The following is a 19505-nucleotide window of genomic DNA, read 5'->3' as shown; positions in this document are numbered from 1 at the left end:
GCTACCTGAAAAATGATGCCCAAGTGTACCTGGACAAAATGCAAAAGGTGGTCATTACAATTATCACAATGGCAAAATGAATGTTTGAAAAATGTAAACTGATATTTCCCTGATATTTATGTCCCCTAACAGATCTGCCCCTAACAGAATGACGGTTCTGGCATGTGTAAATGGAGCCCTGTAGTAAAATACTCTGACAGGGTTTCCTGCACTACTTACTGAGTGGTGTTGCAACTTGATTACTGAATATAAAGAGCAAAAAAGATGCACAACCAGTGTAGTACATTTAGGGTGTATTCACACTAGGCGCTCTGAATCCGTGCCGAGCGCGTTTGACCTTCAAAGCCCGGTTCGTTTGACAAGTGTGAGCACTCCGTTTCGGTTTGGTTGGGCTTGAACGCGGTTCGCATGCGGTACGAGTGCTAACTGTGCCTGATCACGGAACAGTTACTACTTTTATGTGCGCTACTGACATCATTACGAGGGCAAACATCTTTATTACTACTCTGATAGTACACTTACCAATTCATGTAATTAATTTGAGTGTATTTGGGTTTATAACGGGTCTGCTTCTCACCTTACTGAGGAATTGTAGTTTGCGAGTAAACCTGCAAATTCCTCCATTAACATCAGCTGCTGTAATCCTCTGATACGTGCAAGTGATAAATATAAATGATAAATATATTAGGCAGAATCTTAGTAAAAGTGCATTTCTTCCTGTTTTCTTCCATTCAAAAAGTTGCATCTTCGGCCCGGAACATTAAGTGCAGTGTGAGTGCAGGCCAGCGAGGGAGTGGGGAGGGGGTACAATCGCGCTCTGGCTCGGTTCAAGGCAACCGTGCCTAGTGTGAGTACACCCTTAGAGAAATAATGATGAGCTTCTGCTTTTTAGTGAATCAAAAACATACAGTGCAACCATTATAGTTTGATTGTGAAAAAATTACTCTAAACAGCCAGTCTTCTCAGAAGTATTTTATAAAAACAAAATAATTAATGAAATATGTTATTAATGTTACGGTGGTATCCCAGAGAAGACGAGGAAGGCAGGAGTAGGAACAATAACGTAGTTTAATAACACTAAGTAGTCAGGATACACAGAAACATGAGTAACATAAAACAATACTGGACACTGGACTGAAGACAGGGAGGAACTTAAGTACACACACTAACAAGAAACAGCTGGGGATGAAATCAGTGTCCATGTTGAATAATGAGTGGCGGGAGCAAAACACAAAAGGAACACGTGACAGTCAAACAACCTGGACGAGACGGTGAACGTAACAGTAGCTCCCACCTCCTCTGGAGGGGGCTCTGGAGGTGGGCGGAGTGAAGGTGATGGAGTGATGAAGGGAAGACGACGATCCCCTGGTGGCGTAGGTGGATGATCGCTGGCACAGACCCAGAGCTCCCCAGATCCGACAGTCCACGGCCGGGTAGATGGAGGGCGGAGTCCAGGTGCTGAAGGGCGGACTGAAGGCATCTGGGGGATGACCGACGGAGACTCGGCAGGTGGATTCTGGTGCGCAGACGGAGAGCTGGCGAACTCCCGCGACGTCGCTGGCCTAGGAGACTGCGGCGATGTACAGGCGACGATCAGCGGAGGTGTAGCTGGAGATCCCAAGGGCTGCGGTGACGTCGGCTCGACCGAGGACAGAGGCGACTCCGAGGGGAAGGAGAAGCCCTCTGTAGCCGAAGGGGTGGAGGGACGGAGAGTACTCAACGTCTCGAAAGTCCGTGGCGGAAGAGGAAGGACGACTGACCAAGGGGGAGCCGGCCGGACGAGGGAGGCCGGAGGAGCCATCAGTCAGAGGGTCTCCGGCAGAACCATAGCTGGGAGGAGCCTGGACGGAGCCGGCAGGTCGACGGGCCGAGATGGAGCGTTGAGGACGGCAGCTAGAGGCGGAGCCACAGGAACCTCTGGCTTATGTGCTGCTGGTGGGAGTGTGACCTGCGGCTCGACGTCACAGGGGTTCACCGGAGACGGCGCAGGGCAGATGACATCCAGCAGCGATGGTGTAGGAGGACTGGCTGAGCGAGAGATCGGTGGAAAATCTATAAATAAAACACAGTCCATAGTACAGTCTCTGTTAAGTAACGAGGATGAAAATGACGGGTGGGTTTGGGTGGGCGTTGACTCATCGCTGAAGTCAATCAGCCAGTCCTCCCTCTCCGTAGTCGAATCTCCCTCGTCCGCAGATGTCGTGGGCTCACACCCCTGGTCAGACGTCTGGTGGAGTTCCACTTCCTGGGCGCTGGTCACCTCTGTCCTCGGGGTTTCGGGATCTGGTTGACCTGTAGCTGCCGGTGGTAACTCTCCGTCTGCAGGGGGCTCGCACGAGTACTCCGCGGTCCGTGGGGAAAGTACGGGCTCTGGGTCTGGCTGTGCTCTGGATCGGGGACGAACGCTCTCCATGGGAGGTCCACGGGACGATGGTAGTTGGCCCTGATCCAGAACAACGACTTCAGGGTTTCGTCGTCGTAGGGGCAGGAGAGTGCAACACTGATGAATTCCTTGGTGAATAAACAAAAATCGTGGTTTTTCTGTGCCACTAGCGTGAATCTACTGCAGAAATCCATCTTTCGTTTTTTGGTCCGGTATTCTGTTACGGTGGTGTCCCAGAGAAGATGAGGAAGGCAGGAGTAGGAACAATAACGTAGTTTAATAACACTAAGTAGTCAGGATACACGGAAACATGAGTAACATAAAACAATACCGGACACTGGACTGAAGACAGGGAGGAACTTAAGTACACACACTAACAAGAAACAGCTGGGGATGAAATCAGTGTCCATGGTGAATAATGAGTGGCGGGAGCAAAACACAAAGGAACACGTGACAGTCAAACAACCTGGACGAGACGGTGAACGTAACAATTAAATGTTTGTTATATTTAGTATTGTTGTATAATATATGTGTAGGGCCAATGATTGAATTGCATTTGATGCTTTTAAAAAGTCTTTGTAGACACACCTTTGGCAAGAACTATTTTAGATTAATTATCAATATGATTTTCTGTGGAAAGTCGAATTCTATTCTATTCTATTCTATTGTGGTAAAGGCACATCTCACTGAATATTAATTATGTTACATGACTATCATTTTTTAATCTTAATCCCTGGCTATTGTTTGTGATTAATGCATTTTTTGTTTCTTTGTTTCTGTTTCTTAAAGTAACTTTTGATAGACAAGCTCTTTGAAATTCTGTATGCAAATAAACATGGGAAAACACTGATCAAACCAATAAAACGACAGCAGCCATCCTTCACCTGCCTAAGTCTACCATCTAACAGTGGCAGATTTTTGTTGAGTGTTATTGGAGTGATTCTCACAGCAATCCTTTGTCTTCTCCACTTTTAATTTGCCACTTTGGAGAATAGCACCAAAGATACACAAGATGAAAGAAAGACATACTTTGACGTCTGCAATACGACTGCTGTGGTAATAAGGGACAGAAGCTACAAAACACTCCTGTATCATTCTAAGCCAGTTGTGGTAATATTTGCATTTCTTACTAATAAGCCTCCAAAGAGTTTTAAAGAGAACTGCACAAAATAAAAATCTGTACAAATAAGAGGGGTTTTTTTGGAATAAAACCAACATGAAAAGAAATTCACTAATGAGAGCATCAGGATGACATATCACCAGGGCTTGACATTAACACCTGCCAACCCGACAAAAACGGGTGGATTTCAGCAGTGGCGTGTAAAGCAGTCACTCCTACTGGCCACTTTGGTAGGTTACATTTTATTTATAATTTTTCAATTGTAGTCTTTTCAAAAGTCATCTGAAATAATAAACTAAGTCCAATGTAGTCAAAAATATAGATTTTTCGATCTGAACTGCTTCCAATACTCATTTTCCACAGAAGAGATACTTGATACCAGCTGCGCTTTCTCACTCTCTCATCTCTCCGACAGTGAGTTGACACACAAGCCCACCTTACTTACTCAATTGCTCCAGATGAATATTGTTGGTGTTAGAGGGCTTTAATTTCGGAGTGGGATTGTCATTCACAAAGATTTTGTGCTCACAGCCAAAAATGCGTATAAAGCTGACTCTCAGTACTAACTTGAGTTATTTTTTGCTGCTTATTGTGCTTAAACAATCAAATACACAAAATAATGTCAAAATGCCTTATTGAGTATTCACGTAAACACAGTCAGTTGTGTTTTAAGTGAACGTAAACAGTTGAGAAAGAAAATGTGTAACAGTGTAATGGACCTGTGCATCAGGTCTTAAAGTGATAGCAACGTAATATATCTGCTGCCAAATTATGAGATAACATTAAAAAATATCTATATGGCAGTTTTGTCATGGTATCGATGTTAAAATTGTGGCCAGTAAAAAATTCTGAGTGGCTATAACTTTGGAAAACCACTAGCCACAGTGACTGGTGAGCAAAACAAGTTAATGTCAAACCCTGCACTGCTCAAAAAAATTAAAGGAACACTTTTTAATCAGAGAATAGAATCAAGTCAGTTAATCTCCTGGGATATTGATCTGCTCAGTTAAGTAGCAGAGGGGGTTGTTAATCAGTTTCAGCTTCTTTGGTGTTAATGAAATTAACAACAGGTGCATTAGATGGGCAACAATGAAACGACTCCAAAACAGGAATGGTTTTACAGGTGGAGGCCACTGACATTCTTTTCCCTACTCATCTTTTCTGACTGTTTTTCACTAGTTTTGCATTTAGCTAGGGTCAGTGTCACTACTGGTAGCATGAGGCGATACCTGGACCCTATAGAGGTTGCACAGGCAGTCCAACTCCTCCAGGATGGCACATCAATACGTGCCATTGCTAGAAGGTTTGCTGTGTCTCCCAGCACAGTCTCAAGAGCATGGAGGAGATTCCAGGAGAAAGGCAGTTACTCTAGGAGAGCAGGACATGGCCGTAGAAGGTCCTAAATCCATCAGCAGGACTGGTATCTGCTCCTGTGTGCAAGGAGGAACAGGATGAGCACTGCCACAACCCTACAAAATGACCTCCAGCAGGCCACTGGTGTAAATGTCTCTGAGCAAATCAGAAACAGACTTCATGAGGGTGGCCTGAGGGCCCAACATCCTCTAGTGGGCCCTGTGCTCACTGCCCGGCACCATGGAGCTTGATTGGAATTTGCCATTGAACAACAGAATTGGCAGAACCGCCACTGGCACCCTGTGCTTTTCACAGATGAGAGCAGGTTTACCCTGAGCACGTGACAGACATGAAAGGGTCTGGACAGGCCGTGGAGAACATTACGCTGCCTGCAACAGCATTCAGCATGACCGGTTTGGGTCAGTGATGGTCTTGGGAGGCATATACATGAAGGGATGCACAGACCTCTAGAGGCTAGACCAGGGGTACTCAAGTTCAGAGGCCAAGAGGGCCGCATTTTAACCAAATGAAACGCGAAGGGCCACAAATTATAACTTGGATCGTAAGACTTTTATTTAGGCCTATCTAAGACAATATTTGTAGTTTTACTGTTTATTTACTAAAAGTGCAGTTTTTAGGGCCTGGCTGTTGTTCACTGGCTGATGAGAGTTTGTCCATAAGATGAAAACATTGCACTTTTTTATAGTCTTTTTATACTCCATTGCACCTTTTTAACACTTTTTATAGCACCTATTTATACTCAGAGAATAAATGTTTTATTATTTGTACTATTATTACCTACCTTTTAATTTGGTCAGAATCCAAAAATATATATATATTTTTTTTAATGTTCAATCACAATTTTATGAATTATCTAACTATAACCAACGTTGTAAACATAATAAATCAGATATTCTCCGTGAGCTCAATTATGTGATGACAGATCTGTAATGGGAGCGCTGCTTGCTTTCGGTTTATAACACATTGACATTAAGAATAAAAGGTGTGTTTTTCATGCTGCTCGGCAACTTAACACTGCAAAGTTTGAGGAATGTCAACTGCATTTCATCATGGAAAAATAAGGTTACTTTGTTTTTTACTTGCGCGCACAGTCTCGAGCCTTTGATGGCGTTCACGAACACAAGTGCCCGACACATGCACACTAGAGAGATTCATGCTTGTCTAGTCTTTTTCGCTCAAATAGTTACAATAAAATCTCTTTGTACTTGTTTAAAATTAGAGTTGCTGGTATCTTTTAATCCCCTCAAACGAGCGCTCTTCAACACGGTAGGTGTTTGTTGTGCTGTCTTCTCCGTTTCTTTTCAGACTGAAACAACAGCCCGTTTCAGTGCTGACACCTTGTGGACAAACTAAATTAGTGCAAAAACTATTCAATGCGCGCGTGCAAAGTGCCTTCAGTTTATATTGTTCTTTGCGGTTAGAAAAATTATGCTGCGCGCGTACACTATACGCGTTCTCTGCTGATGATTACAGCGTCACGTGCACTGTACGCCTACCCTTTTGTACGTGTAAAAAAACGAAGTAATATTCACGCTAATTTTGATCGCAAATTATAATAAAAATACATTTATATGTAGCATGATGCGGGCCACAAATGTAATGCTGACGGGCCGGATGCGGCCCGCGGGCCGCCTGTTGAGTACCCCTGGGCTAGACAATGGCACCCTGACTGTCATTAGGTATTGGGATGAAATCCTTGGACCCATTGTCAGATCCTATGCTGGTGCATTGGGTCCTGGGTTCCTTATGTGGCGAGAGTATGCAGGCAGTTCCTGGAGGATGAAGGAATTGATACCATTGAATGGCCCCCATGCTCGCCTGAACTAAATCCAATAGAACACCTCTGGGACATTATGTTTCAATCCATCTGATGCAGCCAGGTTGCACCTCAGACTGTTCAGGAGCTCAGTAATGACGTTGTCAGGCATGCATACAAGCACGTGGGGGCCATACAAACTGCTGAGTACCATTTTGAGTTGAAAATGGACTAGACTGCTGCATCATTTTTTCACTTTGATTTTCAGGGTGTCTTTGAATTCAGTCCTCTGTAGGTTGATAATTTTCATTTTCATCAAACGATGTGGCATCCTTTCGTTCCTAACACATCCAGTCCATATCAGTATAGAATATCCTACATATTTTCCCCATTGAGATCTGATGTGTTTTCAAAGTGTTCCTTTAATTTTTTTTAGCAGTGTATATTAGTGTTCATTTGAAGGATCAGAATAAAACCAGGGCCTATATCCTGTAAATTTACAGTGTACACACTTAAAAATAAAAGTTCCAGAATGGAACAGTGCCAACATTTTCACAGTGATGCCATAGAACCATTTTGGGATTCCAAAGAACTTTTCAGTAAACAGTTCTTTAAAGAACCATTTTTTCTTAGTGTAAACAACAAGAATACAATAATCTGAAGATAATCTGAAGAACCCTTTTCCACTTTAAAGAACTTTTTGTGTATTTGGAAAGATTCCATGGACGTTAAAGGTTCTTAGTGAATAAAGGACCTTTTATTTTTAAAATGGTACAACATTACCGTTGTGAAAAATTCATGTTTTGTGGGCAATGATGACTATATCCAGCTCCACCCACACACACACACACACACACAGGCGCAGAGCGCCCATGGTAAAACGGTATTGTCCATTCATTCTAAAAAATAATACTAAAAAAAAAAAAAAATGATTGCAGCTTTCAGAAACGACTTTCTTCTCGTTTGATAGCTTATTTGAGGCCATCCAACTTGTGCGCTCAAATTTTGTCCTGTACACTCGTGAATCTCTACTTGCTCTTTCTCTAGAATTCTCTTCTCTCCTGGATTTGAAGTTGCCAGAATCTTTCAACCACCAGACTTTCATGATTCACTGATGAAATAACACAGTGTAGGCCTACCTTTAAATTGTACAAGTTCTCTAGTAATTTTTTATTATTTATTAGTTATTTTTTTATTGTAAATAGGTACTTATTGAATTTTATTTAGTGAACCACCGGCAGAAACATAATCGGTTCCTACACACACACACACACACACACACACACACACACACACACACACACACACACACACACACACACACACACACACACACACACACACACACACACACACACTAAGCTCCTTTTTGCTTTGATTAAGTGGAGATCTTGGCTTAATGTTCAAATCTAGAATCAAACACAAACTGATTTCCCATGTGATCCTGGAGTTGAAAGGGAAAAGGATGTTGGTGTTCTCAGAGAGCAGTAAATGTGGAATAAGAATGGCCTCTGCAGACTCTATTCTAGGACACTTATCATCTTTCCCCATATAACACCTTTTTTAAATAAAAAATAGGTCACAAAAAAATTAGGGCATGCCACATGCATAGTATTGGCAGCTTGATGAAAACGTCTGTCATCACAATCATGTAAATGCACGCTTTCAGTTAATCATGTTTTGAAGATCAATTTCAGTTCAGAATTGGGTTTGGAAATATTTTGCTTTATACAATGTAGCGTCAAATTAGTATATCATCACATATTTAAGCTTATTTTTGGACCGTATCATTACAGATACTAAAATTGGCCTCACATCAAATAATACCATTTTATATCGACACTGTAGAACGTAGTACAGTGCACATTACCTGTCTTTGCCGGTCTCTCTCTTGAATAGCTCATCAAACTGTAGCATTTTCTGCCAGGAGATGATATAGACCTTGAGTTTGGGCAGCACTTGGTTCATAAGCCGCAGGTTGTTATAAACCAGCCCTTTCCCGTCACGTCGCATGTAACTGCTGGGTCCCCAGAAGATGAAGACCGTGTCCTGACTGGAGTTGAGGAGTTCATGGCGGCTGCGCAGCACTCTCTGCATGCTGGAATGAGCGATGACCCTCAAGCTCGTGCGGTGACCCACGTCCGCCCCGTAGCCACGGGCTGTGGGTGCATCATTCATTCGGATGACGCACTCCGCCTGATCAATCTCTTTTCCACGACCCCCACCGGTTAAATGACCCGAGCTGGTGACCAGCGCGCAGCTCCTGCAGTGCATCTTCAGAGGCTGGGAGGAAGAGAGTAAATATTAGCTTTATGCAAGCATAAAATCGTAGTCAATATTTCATACTGAGTCCATAATACATACAGTGGTCATTTAAATAATGTATACGTAGCTAAGGAAATGTGGTCACCAATGTATCAGTTCAAGGCAAACAAGATCAACATCAAAGTCTTATTGGTGTTTCTTCAACTACACTTCCATGGCTTGGAGGTTGTGTTTTATTAAGACAGAGATTTCAACTTTGTTCAGCTTTTTGTTATATAAAGGTCAAATTAAAGCTGTCAAAACTTTTTACCATGGCTTCATCAATTATTTTTAAGCTTGTTTTTTAGTTGCCTTTAATTAAGTGATGTTTTACCCAGACTTTTAATCTGAAGGCAAAACAATATTGGCAAAGCATTATTTGCAGTTACTTAAAAAGCATTACTTTTTCATGCACGGTCAATTTTGATATTTTGGGCTATTTGGCTTTTCATTACATGTTGATGGCTAGTGGAAAGAAAACATCCAAAAAACACTTTGAAGTGTATATTTTATTGCACTTTATCTGTTTGCATCTGTAGATTTTAATTACAGTACATATCTCTAAAAGCCATTTTCTCGATATGAGAGTTTTGGCATGCACTAAGCCAGAACACTCAGTAGCACTTTCTTAAAACTTTAAAATTTCATTCCTGTCTAATATTTTGAAGGTTTTTGAAAAGAAGTTTGTTCATTTATCATTTACCTCGTGAATGAACATTTAATTCCTAAAAACATGGTGATTTTTTTATTTTATAATTTTTTTTACAGTATTTTCTGATTTATGGTGATAAAAAAAGACAAAACTAAAATCCCCTCAGTAAAAAAAATTTTAACTCCAAGGGTTCTATCATACATCTGGCACAGTGCGGCTCCAGGCGTGATGCAAGTGTTTTTTGCTAGTTTCAGCCCGACGCAGTTATCATTTTCACGTCCTGCACCACATTGTTTAAATAGCAAATGCATTTGCGCCCATTTGTGCACCCATGGGCGTGCTGGTCTGAAAACGATGTGTGTTCAGGCACATTGTTGGTGCATTGCTATTTTGAGGCAAATGAAATAGAATGTGCCATTAACCAACTGAAACCTGGTCTAAAGTCAATGGTGCAATATATTTTTGTTATTTAAAGAGTGCGTTAGTAAAATGCGCCTAGAGGTGGGTGAACAACTCTGCTTATTACGCACATGCAGCAGCACACAAACATGCCAAATATTAAAAATAAAAGGATTACAATATAAAATATTATTATTGTGAGCATAAAGATAAAAATGCTTTGATGAAATCCGGCTTGTCCAGTAGATGGTCTGCTCGCATGTTTTAACCTAGTGCACAAGCAGATCCGTTTCCTTGCTAGAAAAGCGTTCGGTTTTTCTGCTTGCAAATTCCGCTATGTAAATGCGAATCCGCCATGGCGCGAGTGCAACTGGCTTTTAAAGGGAATGGGAGATTGGTTTATTGCACTTCACACCCAAAATACACCAATTACTCATTAAGAGAACAGGGACAACCCTTTTAGACCAAGTGCCGGGTGAGCTGACCATTTTTCCAGTCGTTAAACTAGCAAAAGAGGATTCGGACACACCCTAAGTGCACTTTCGCCGTGCGCTTTAGACTATATGCTTAGATAATTAAAATAGGGCACTAAGGGAACATTTACATGACAACGATGTCCTAAAAACTGAAAAAATTTTTGCGTTTTTGAAAAATTTCACGACCCACAGATGACAACATTGTCAAAACGATCACCATTCACAAGGATCCGCAAAAACGACTAAAAAAAAAATAAAAAAATGCTGTATTATGCATGCCAGACCAGTAGTTGGAGATGTCAGTTTGTAAAGAAACGATACACACCTGCGCACATATGCATTCTTCTATGTTCTGACTGAACATGTAATACATATACACATGATTAGATTACAGTTTTCACAAATTCACAGTTTTTGGAATAAATTAAATTCAACTGTGTTTCTGTTAAATTATGCACAAAAAAAAAAAAAAAAAATATATTTAAATTTTTTATATATTTATATATTATATATATATATATATATATATATATATATATATATATATTATTTTTTTTTTTTTTAGAATTGTGTGTATTTCTGTTATATATATATAGCAAGACAAAGGAGTCAGTCATTTTATTTCCAAAAATGGCATTCTCATCAAAGAATGTTACAGAGATAATTCATCCCAATGTCCAAAAGTGAAAGTCATGTTTCATGTTTTCATTGGTGAAGAAACATCCGTGTATGACTGAACAACAGTTTTTGTCTCCAGACCTTGAGAATCAACGGAGGCTCTTCAAATTAAAAGATTGTGACGTCTCAGCGAGTCAGTGAGTCACTGTGTTTCTATGAGCTACAGGTGACTGGCCGATTGGATGACGTAATGTTGCACCTGTACCGAATCAACGCTCTGTCAAAAGGACACGTTTGAACTGATGGAGGGAGAGAAGAGTCGGGTGCTAGTTGGCGTTTGTTGCCTTTCATGGGGCTGCAGGCGTTCTCGATGGTTATGGAGATTGCGGGGGACCACCGCCGCACTCGAGGAGTTGATCCGCCCTTCCTAGAACGGATTTTGTTGGACATTATCTTTCGTTGGTTTTGTTAGTTTGTAACACTTGTATCACTTACAAACATGCTGACACCCTGACTATCCATTTATACTTCATGTTTATTTTCTATAGTTTAATAAATTGTTCTTTTTGCAAATTAAGCGGTTGTGTGGCGTCTCCCTTGTTTTGTTGCGTTCCTTGCGAGGAACCGTAACAAGATCTATTCAGAGGAAAAAGTCCCAGTTTCAAAGATGTTGTTGACATATTGCACTGCAATTTTTTCTTATTTACAACATCTTGGTCAAATATAAAAGCGGTTAGTAATTCAGGCCTCCAGACCTGAATAGTTTGAAAATCCATCCAGTTTCTCCTGCACATCTCCACATTCATACCAAATACTATTCCACTGCATGCCTTTCTATTCTCTACAGCTTTCCATGAATTATTCCAAGCCGGCATAAAAGCACCATTGGTATTCTTACAGTGATAAGGGCACAGTCCCTCCAGCCCCATCCTTGGGGGATAAAGTGTTTCAGGAATAAAGGCCCATCTCCGCTTCTCAATGAAGTATCGCATTTACAGTGAATTTCCTCTTCCCCATCCTCTGTCACGCTCTTTAAATCAATAATATGCAAAGAGCGCAGCCAGCGTTGCGTAATTTGTCCTGGATGAAGGCATCTGCTGTGAGAGAAATAATAATAACAAATGGCGCCATGTATTCTGCAGGCAATGCAGCAGCATTTGCATGTCTCCTCTTGGCGTCCGTCGCTCTCTAGGTAATGAAACTCAGCCGCAGGTCAAAGAAGACACAGGTGCTGCTCCACTGACATAATGTTTAATGAGGCCGGGAGCAGCTGAAATCCTTGTGGGCCGCATTAGATTCCTGTGTCGACCAAAACCCTTCATTTAACTACTGAAAAACAACCTGGTATAGTTGAAACTTGCACAGGAGACTCTTAAGATGTGTTCTGTACAGATGTGGAATTAGTGAGGGTTAAGCGAACACAATAGCAGTTAGAGTCATTGTCCAACAAATTTAAATCTGCCCTGGGAAAACAACAATAAAATTGATTTGTGGGCATATCCAACTCAAATCCATCTGTTTTGTAGTCTAAACATCCCAAAACACATGATAAACCTAATACAAACCGCATTTATTCATGGTTTGCAATCTGTTTAAAATATTTTTATTTATTTTTTTGGTTCAGTCTACGTCTACTCTAATCTGGATGCATAATGCATAATTTTCACTACGTTTTGGCTTTCCATTCACACGGAGACAGCATTTTTGTCCTGTGAAAACTGAGCTTTTTGAAGACACTCTCCCAAGTTGATAAATTTGAAAATTATGTTTTCATGAGTTTGCACTTACATATAATCAGATATACTACAGAATATTCATAGTTGCTGTGCTGTCCGAGAGGAGGGTTCCAAGCTCTGAATTGAACCTGAACCCAGAGTACTCAAAGAAGTATTTCTGCAAAGATGACAGATAATTTACTCCCAATTGCTGTCATGTGGAAAAACATGAGAGCAAATGCAATGGCAAATAGGGACTGAGTGTGACCTGGAGGCACTAATAAGTGGTGGGATATTTTGTTAATACTGTACAACCTGAATTCCGGAAATGTTGGGACGTTTTTTAAATTTGAAAAAAAAAAGAAAACTTTTTTTTTTTTTTTTAAATCACATGAGCCAATATTTTATTCACAATAGAACATAGATAACATAACAAAGGTTTAAATAAGAATTTTTACAATTTTATGCACAAAATGAGCTCATTTCAAATTTGATGCCTGCTACAGATCTCAAAATAGTTGGGACGGGGGCATGTTTACCATGGTGTAGCATCTTCTCTTCTTTTCAAAATAAGTTTTGAAGACGTCTGGGCATAGAGGTTATGAGTATCTGGAGTTTTGGTGTTGGAATTTGGTCCCATTCTTGCCTGATATAGGTTTCCAGCTGCTGAAGAGTTCGTGGTCATCTTTCGTTTGATGATGCGCCAAATGTTCTCTATAGGTGAAAGATCTGGACTGCAGGCTGGCCAATTCAGCACCCAGACTCTTCTAAGAAGAAGCCATGCTGTTGTGACAGCTGCAGTATGTGGTTTTGCATTGTCCTGCTGAAATACACAAGGCCTTCCCTGAAATAGACGTTGTCTGGAGGGAAGCATATGTTGCTCTAAAACCTTTACATACCCATACCGTATGCACTTATGCACCTCCATACCATCAGAGATGCTGTCTTTTGAACTGAACACTGATAACACGCTGGAAGGTCTCCCTCTTCTTTAGCCCGGAGGACACGTGTCTGTGATTTCCAACAAGAATGTCAAAATTGGACTCGCCTGACCATAGAACACTTTTCCACTTTGAAAAAGTCAATTTTAAATGAGCCTCGGCCCACAGGACACGACTGCGCTTCTGGACCATGGTCACATATGGCTTCCTATTTGCATGATAGAGCTTTAGTTGGCATCTGCAGATGGCACGGTGGATTGTGTTTGCCGACAGTGGTTTATGGAAGTATTTCTGGGCCCATTTAGTAATGTCATTGACATAATCATGCCGATGAGTGATGCAGTGTCGTCTGAGGGCCCAAAGACCACGGGCATCCAATAAAGGTCTTCGGCCTTGTCCCTTATGCACAGAGATTTCTCCAGTTTCTCTGAAGCTTTTGATGATGTTATGCACTGTAGATGATGAGATTTGCAAAACCTTTGCAATTTGACATTGAGGAGCATTGTTTTTAAAGTATTCCACAATACGCACTCATTCACAGCTCTGCCCATCTTTACTTCTGAGAGACTCTGCCTCTCTAAGACATCCCTTTTATAGCTAATCATGTAACAGACCTGATATCAGTTAACTTAATTAGTTGCTAGATGTTCTCCCAGCTGAATCTTTTCAAAATGTCCTGCTTTTTCAGACATTTGTTGCTCCTGTGCCAACTTTTTTGAGACATGTAGCAGGCATCAAAATTTGAAATGAGATCATTTAGTGGATAAAAGTGTAAAATTTCTCAGTTTAAACATTTGTTATGTTATCTACGTTCTATTGTGAATAAAATATTGGCTCATGTGATTTGAAAGTCTTTTAGTTTTCATATTATTAAAATAAAAAAAAAATGTCCCACCATTTCCATTGGGTTGTAAAATGACAGTGCCAGATGAATAGCATGAAAATTTTATCATGTCTGGTCTTTCTGTACAATCTCTGTGAGCTTGTATTACGTTTTTTATGCATTCGTCAGTGTGTACAAGAAACTATTTGAAAACACTTGAAAGTGCAAGTGTGTACAGAGAGTGTTTTGAAATGAAAACACTGTTTTCAAATGTATCCAGATTAATGTAGATGTACCCTAAACAGTCTCTGATTTTCAGGTCATTTGGGATGTCATTTGGATAATTGTTTAAATTTCATTTATATGGCTGTGCCACATTCACTTTGTAGTGAATAGTGAACGAGTGACTGAGTCAGCAGTTTTGAACAGAGTATACACATGAATGTATAATATGTGTCTGTCATCCATATTGATTCATGTGTCTCAAGATTTTCCATCCTGTCTTTCCACAATGACAGCTATTCGCAGTTTTAGGAGAAAATTTCTTGGCATGCTGCTTACTGTAGTAACTGTTGTAAATACACCACATATTGATTACAATGTCTGAACAAATGGATCAGATTTTATCACTTGCAAAATGACAAAGTGAAGAGAGTCAATCCTAATGATTGATTTGAAAACCAAATTGGATTTGTGTGCAGTTTAAACAAAATGCCTCACTGTCCTGAGTGTTGTCTGCAGTGCTTCAGCTTTTACTTCACACTGTGAATTACATATTGCAGAGAGAGCAAGACTCTGTCCATCAAGCTTGAGGAAATGTCATTGGAAAACGGCAGTATCAGATTGGCAGCCATCTGAGAAGCAGTTGACAAGACTAATCTTACAAAATGACACATGAATGCTACCCTTGCATGACAACTTGAGAATGAAAGCATTTTGTGTAATTCTATTAAAGGTCAGCAAAGATTATTTGTGCTATGTGAAGGTTCAAAATTAATTTTTGCATAAATAATAATAAAAAGAAATACATTTAGCATTGATTTACTTGATTATTAGCATTTATTAGTTACAGCATTAAAGGGTTAGTTCACCCAAAAATGAAAATTCTGTCATTAATTGCTCACCCTCATGTCATTCCAAACCCGTAAAACCTTTGTTCATCTCCGGAACACAAATTAAGATATTTTTGATAAAATCTGATGGCTCAGTGAGGCCTCCATTGCCAGCAAGATACTTAACACTTTCAGATGCCCAGAAAGTTTATAAAAAGACATATTTAAAACATATTTAAAACATCAACTTTAATGTTATGAAGCGACGAGAATACTTTTTGTGCGCCAAAAAACACTTTATTCAACAAAATCTAGTGATGGGCGATTTCAAAACACCTCTTCATGAAGCTTCGAAGCTTTACAAATCTTGGCTTTCTGAATTGAGATTCCATGATGTTTAGTCAGTGCTTCATGGAACTCATGGAATAAAATTAAGAATGAAGGCGAAAAAAAACACAGGGAGGGAGAGAGGGAGGGAGAGAGGGAAAGAGGGAGTAATTAGTCTCAGTGTACATGCTGCAGGCAATTCTAGAATTAAAAAATAGATATCTCTTTCAAATCAGGGCAGAGAGAGGAAATAAAACTGCATTTGCATTGTGGGAGGAAGTGGCTCTGGGGCATCATCGATTAAAGGGCCTGCCGAGATCGCTGACTCTCTGCAAATCGCTCTGCTGACCTGAATGGCCCACGGTGCACATGATATACGGAGCTAACAAAGAAGACGTGATGGGGTGCACCAGCCATAACGAAACGAACGGCAATTAGCCAAATCCCATCGGCGTCCCATCATCACCCTGCTGATGCTCCAAGCTGCATGTTCTTGCATACTCTTAATTAGACAAAAGCTTTTCATTTTTGCTACACAGTCCACTAAAAAAAGAAATTTATCCCAATTATTTGGAGCTTCTAATAACAGTACAGAGGTCAAAAAATGGGAAAGGGAAGAGGACAGAGAGGAGTTTTATTATGTTTCAAACAGAACCAAATAGCTGTAGATGAGGGTATGTCTCTTTCCCGAAAATGAAATGTACCGAAGCGTTCTTGTCTATGATGTTTGAAGGAAACAAGTCAAGTCATCACTACACAGACTCATAATGGAACAGCACAGACCATTAATCTCTAAATGACTGTTCTGGCTGTGAGACTTTCAGACAAAGTTGTTTTTGTTCCAGAAAAAATGAATATTATTATTATTATTATCTACCGAATACTGTTATTGTCAGAGGGTGTTATTCTTAAATCTTCACAGATCTGTGTTTTTGCTTACACTGGCTCACTGGCTCTCATGTGCCTGCGGTGACATTTGTGTAAAATGATATTATGTTGTGAATTACACGTTTTTGCAACACTTTAAAGGTGCTAAAGAGGATGTTTTGCTTTATACATTTTTGCAATATTACTTGAAACTGTCTTTACTAACTGATAAAAGATTATTTATTAGGTGCACTGAAAGGAATATTTTTAATATTAATATACATCATCTGTGCACGAGGTAGGGGCGTTCCTTGTGAGAGACGTGCGCGGATTGGCCCTCTGGCTTGTCAATCACTGCCATGACGTTCCTTGTGTGAGACGAGCAGTAACTTTCCACACTCCATAATGAATCCACTAACACAACACAGTGAATGCCGGTGGTAAACACTCGTGTTCCAATACGAGTGTTTACGAGTTTTGGGAGGCGTTCCTTCGAAGTAGGGGGGTTGTTCTTACGCATGCGCTCATTTAAAAAACTCACTAACAGTCTTTGGTTTCTTAGTTGACGAAAAGATCCACTTTAGCACCTTTAAAACTGAAATATCCAGTGAATGGTGCTAAAAGCATGATCAGTTTTATCTGAAAACAGACAAACACAAATCTGTCGATGTTTTATTGCTTTGGTATTGCAGTTGTATGGAAATGAAATGCCCAGTGAGTGGAGCTAAAAAGTTAATGCTCTTTAATCGTTTTTGAAAGTAACGTATCACCTACTAAATCGTACACTAAACCTAACCAATAGTGTTAACATAAGTAAATGTGAGATATAAAAAAAAAGCCTTTGCTGAAGCAAACATGCCATTTTATCCTGCTTGTACAAGTCTTCGAGGTCTTTTATTGAGTTCATTTTACACAGAACTTGTGCATTTTGCTCTGCAGGTAAGCTACCGAGTAAGTTTTGAAAAGCCACACATATAGAGCTGGTTATGTGATGCAAACGCCAACATGTATTAGTTTATAAATCATGTACAGGTAAAAGTGTTTATGAAGTCATAATGTAAGTATTATGCAAGGGACCACTCAAAAATATGTATATCTTCCCATGTAATCATTATTTGTGTGAAAAGGAATAAAAGTTGGTGTCTTACTGCCACTAGTGTTAATTTCAACTGGAAACTGCAGTGAATCGTATGTATAGGTACATTTTTGGAGTTTTGCAAAAAATACAGGTAGAGGAATGTTTTTTTTCCAATAAGCCTATGCTGTTTTTTTTTTTTTTTTTTTTTTTTTGCAGGTTATGAGAAGACCCACATGGAATCTGCACTCAGGCAAAATATTCTGCAGATATTGCAAACCTGGAAAATGGAGAAGTGTCTGAACTTCATAAAATACTATCCACTCCTGACATTTCATTTATTAAATATTTAAGCTAATCTTATTGTGCTATCAGCTGCCAATAAGAGACTAATACTCTCAGCTCTGTTTACTTTATTTATTTATTTTTTTTTACTAGATTTAAATCCATTTCTCTGCAGAATCCTTTCCTCCATTCTTCCCCAAAATTGCACTGAAAATGCAAGGCCAAAGATTCTGTTTGTGCCTAGATATTATTGAAAACCTTTTAAAATAATGTCCACTTGGATAATTATCCACGGTGTGTATTATCAGCTAAAAATGTACATTTTTAGCAATAAGTTTTAAATATAATTTATTATTATTTTATAAAGTTTTGTGCTTGTTATTTGCTCACATTATATTTGTGTTTATCAAAGTTAACCTGCAGAGCCCCAGCAAAAGAAATTAAAAAAATTGGTTAACCCTTAAATGCATACCTCGGGTCTTTAATGACCTGGGATATCATTCACTACCCTCCTTCTCATTAAATTTTTTAAAATTAGACATCAACCTTCTTGGTATTCCTCAATATAATCATTATAAAGAATATAACAAGAAAAAAATCATAAAAATTATAAAAGAATGCCTATTTTTGTATTCATTTTTTGTAAAAATTGTATAGGGTCGCTAACGACCCGAAGTGTGTATCAGTGTACATATATTTTTTCTTCACAACAATAATTTAATCTTAGATGACGGAATAAGTGCAATTCACCTTTTTCCACAAGGTGGCAATGTCTGATACACAATGCTGAAGTGACGACTCATTCAGACAGAAAACAAAATAATAAGAGAAACATGAAATGGCTCAGCGATTTACTGCAGAGCAAGTACTGAACGCAATCAAATATGACTGTAACTGTTACTGGATGGATCTGGTGAAGCTGTTACCGATCGAAATATTGATTTTGAAGATGTCGAAAATTATATAGTTTTGAGAATACATTTGAGATCGCGAATGGGCTCATATTCGTGACCTCAAACATAAAACTAGCCTATTATTTGCTGAATTTACTGAGAAATGAGCTCTGATGAGGAGATTGGTGATGTCATAAAACATCTGCTCAAATGGAGCCCCTCAAGCTCCAAAAGGTAACAAAATATGCTTTATTTTATTCTTCTGTAATTGTTACTCTAATATCAGAGGAGTTTTATATTATCGCGACAAGTAAAGATCCTTCTGTGTTAGATATAGATCTGGGTCGATAAAGACCCGAATATGTAAGAACGATTGGTGAAACAGACATGCATTTAAGGGTTAATTGAGCAGTCTGTGTATGTGATTAAACAGACCATGCACTGC

General features: G+C 39.7%; 1 protein-coding gene across 1 annotated transcript in view; it reads right to left on the bottom strand.

Annotated features, from left to right (window-relative positions):
- st6galnac5a (ST6 (alpha-N-acetyl-neuraminyl-2,3-beta-galactosyl-1,3)-N-acetylgalactosaminide alpha-2,6-sialyltransferase 5a) overlaps positions 1 to 19505 on the bottom strand; it is a 47479-nt gene that overhangs the window by 6498 nt on the left and 21476 nt on the right. The window contains exon 3 of the mRNA XM_067363420.1: positions 8504 to 8916. Coding sequence (XP_067219521.1) covers positions 8504 to 8916 — 413 coding nt within the window. The remainder of the gene's footprint in view (positions 1 to 8503; positions 8917 to 19505) is intronic.

The sequence above is a fragment of the Chanodichthys erythropterus genome, chromosome 16 (assembly GCF_024489055.1).
Source record: "Chanodichthys erythropterus isolate Z2021 chromosome 16, ASM2448905v1, whole genome shotgun sequence".
Taxonomy (NCBI): domain Eukaryota; kingdom Metazoa; phylum Chordata; class Actinopteri; order Cypriniformes; family Xenocyprididae; genus Chanodichthys; species Chanodichthys erythropterus.
Note: the sequence above shows the minus strand (reverse complement) of the source record. Positions and strands in the feature narration are given on the sequence as shown.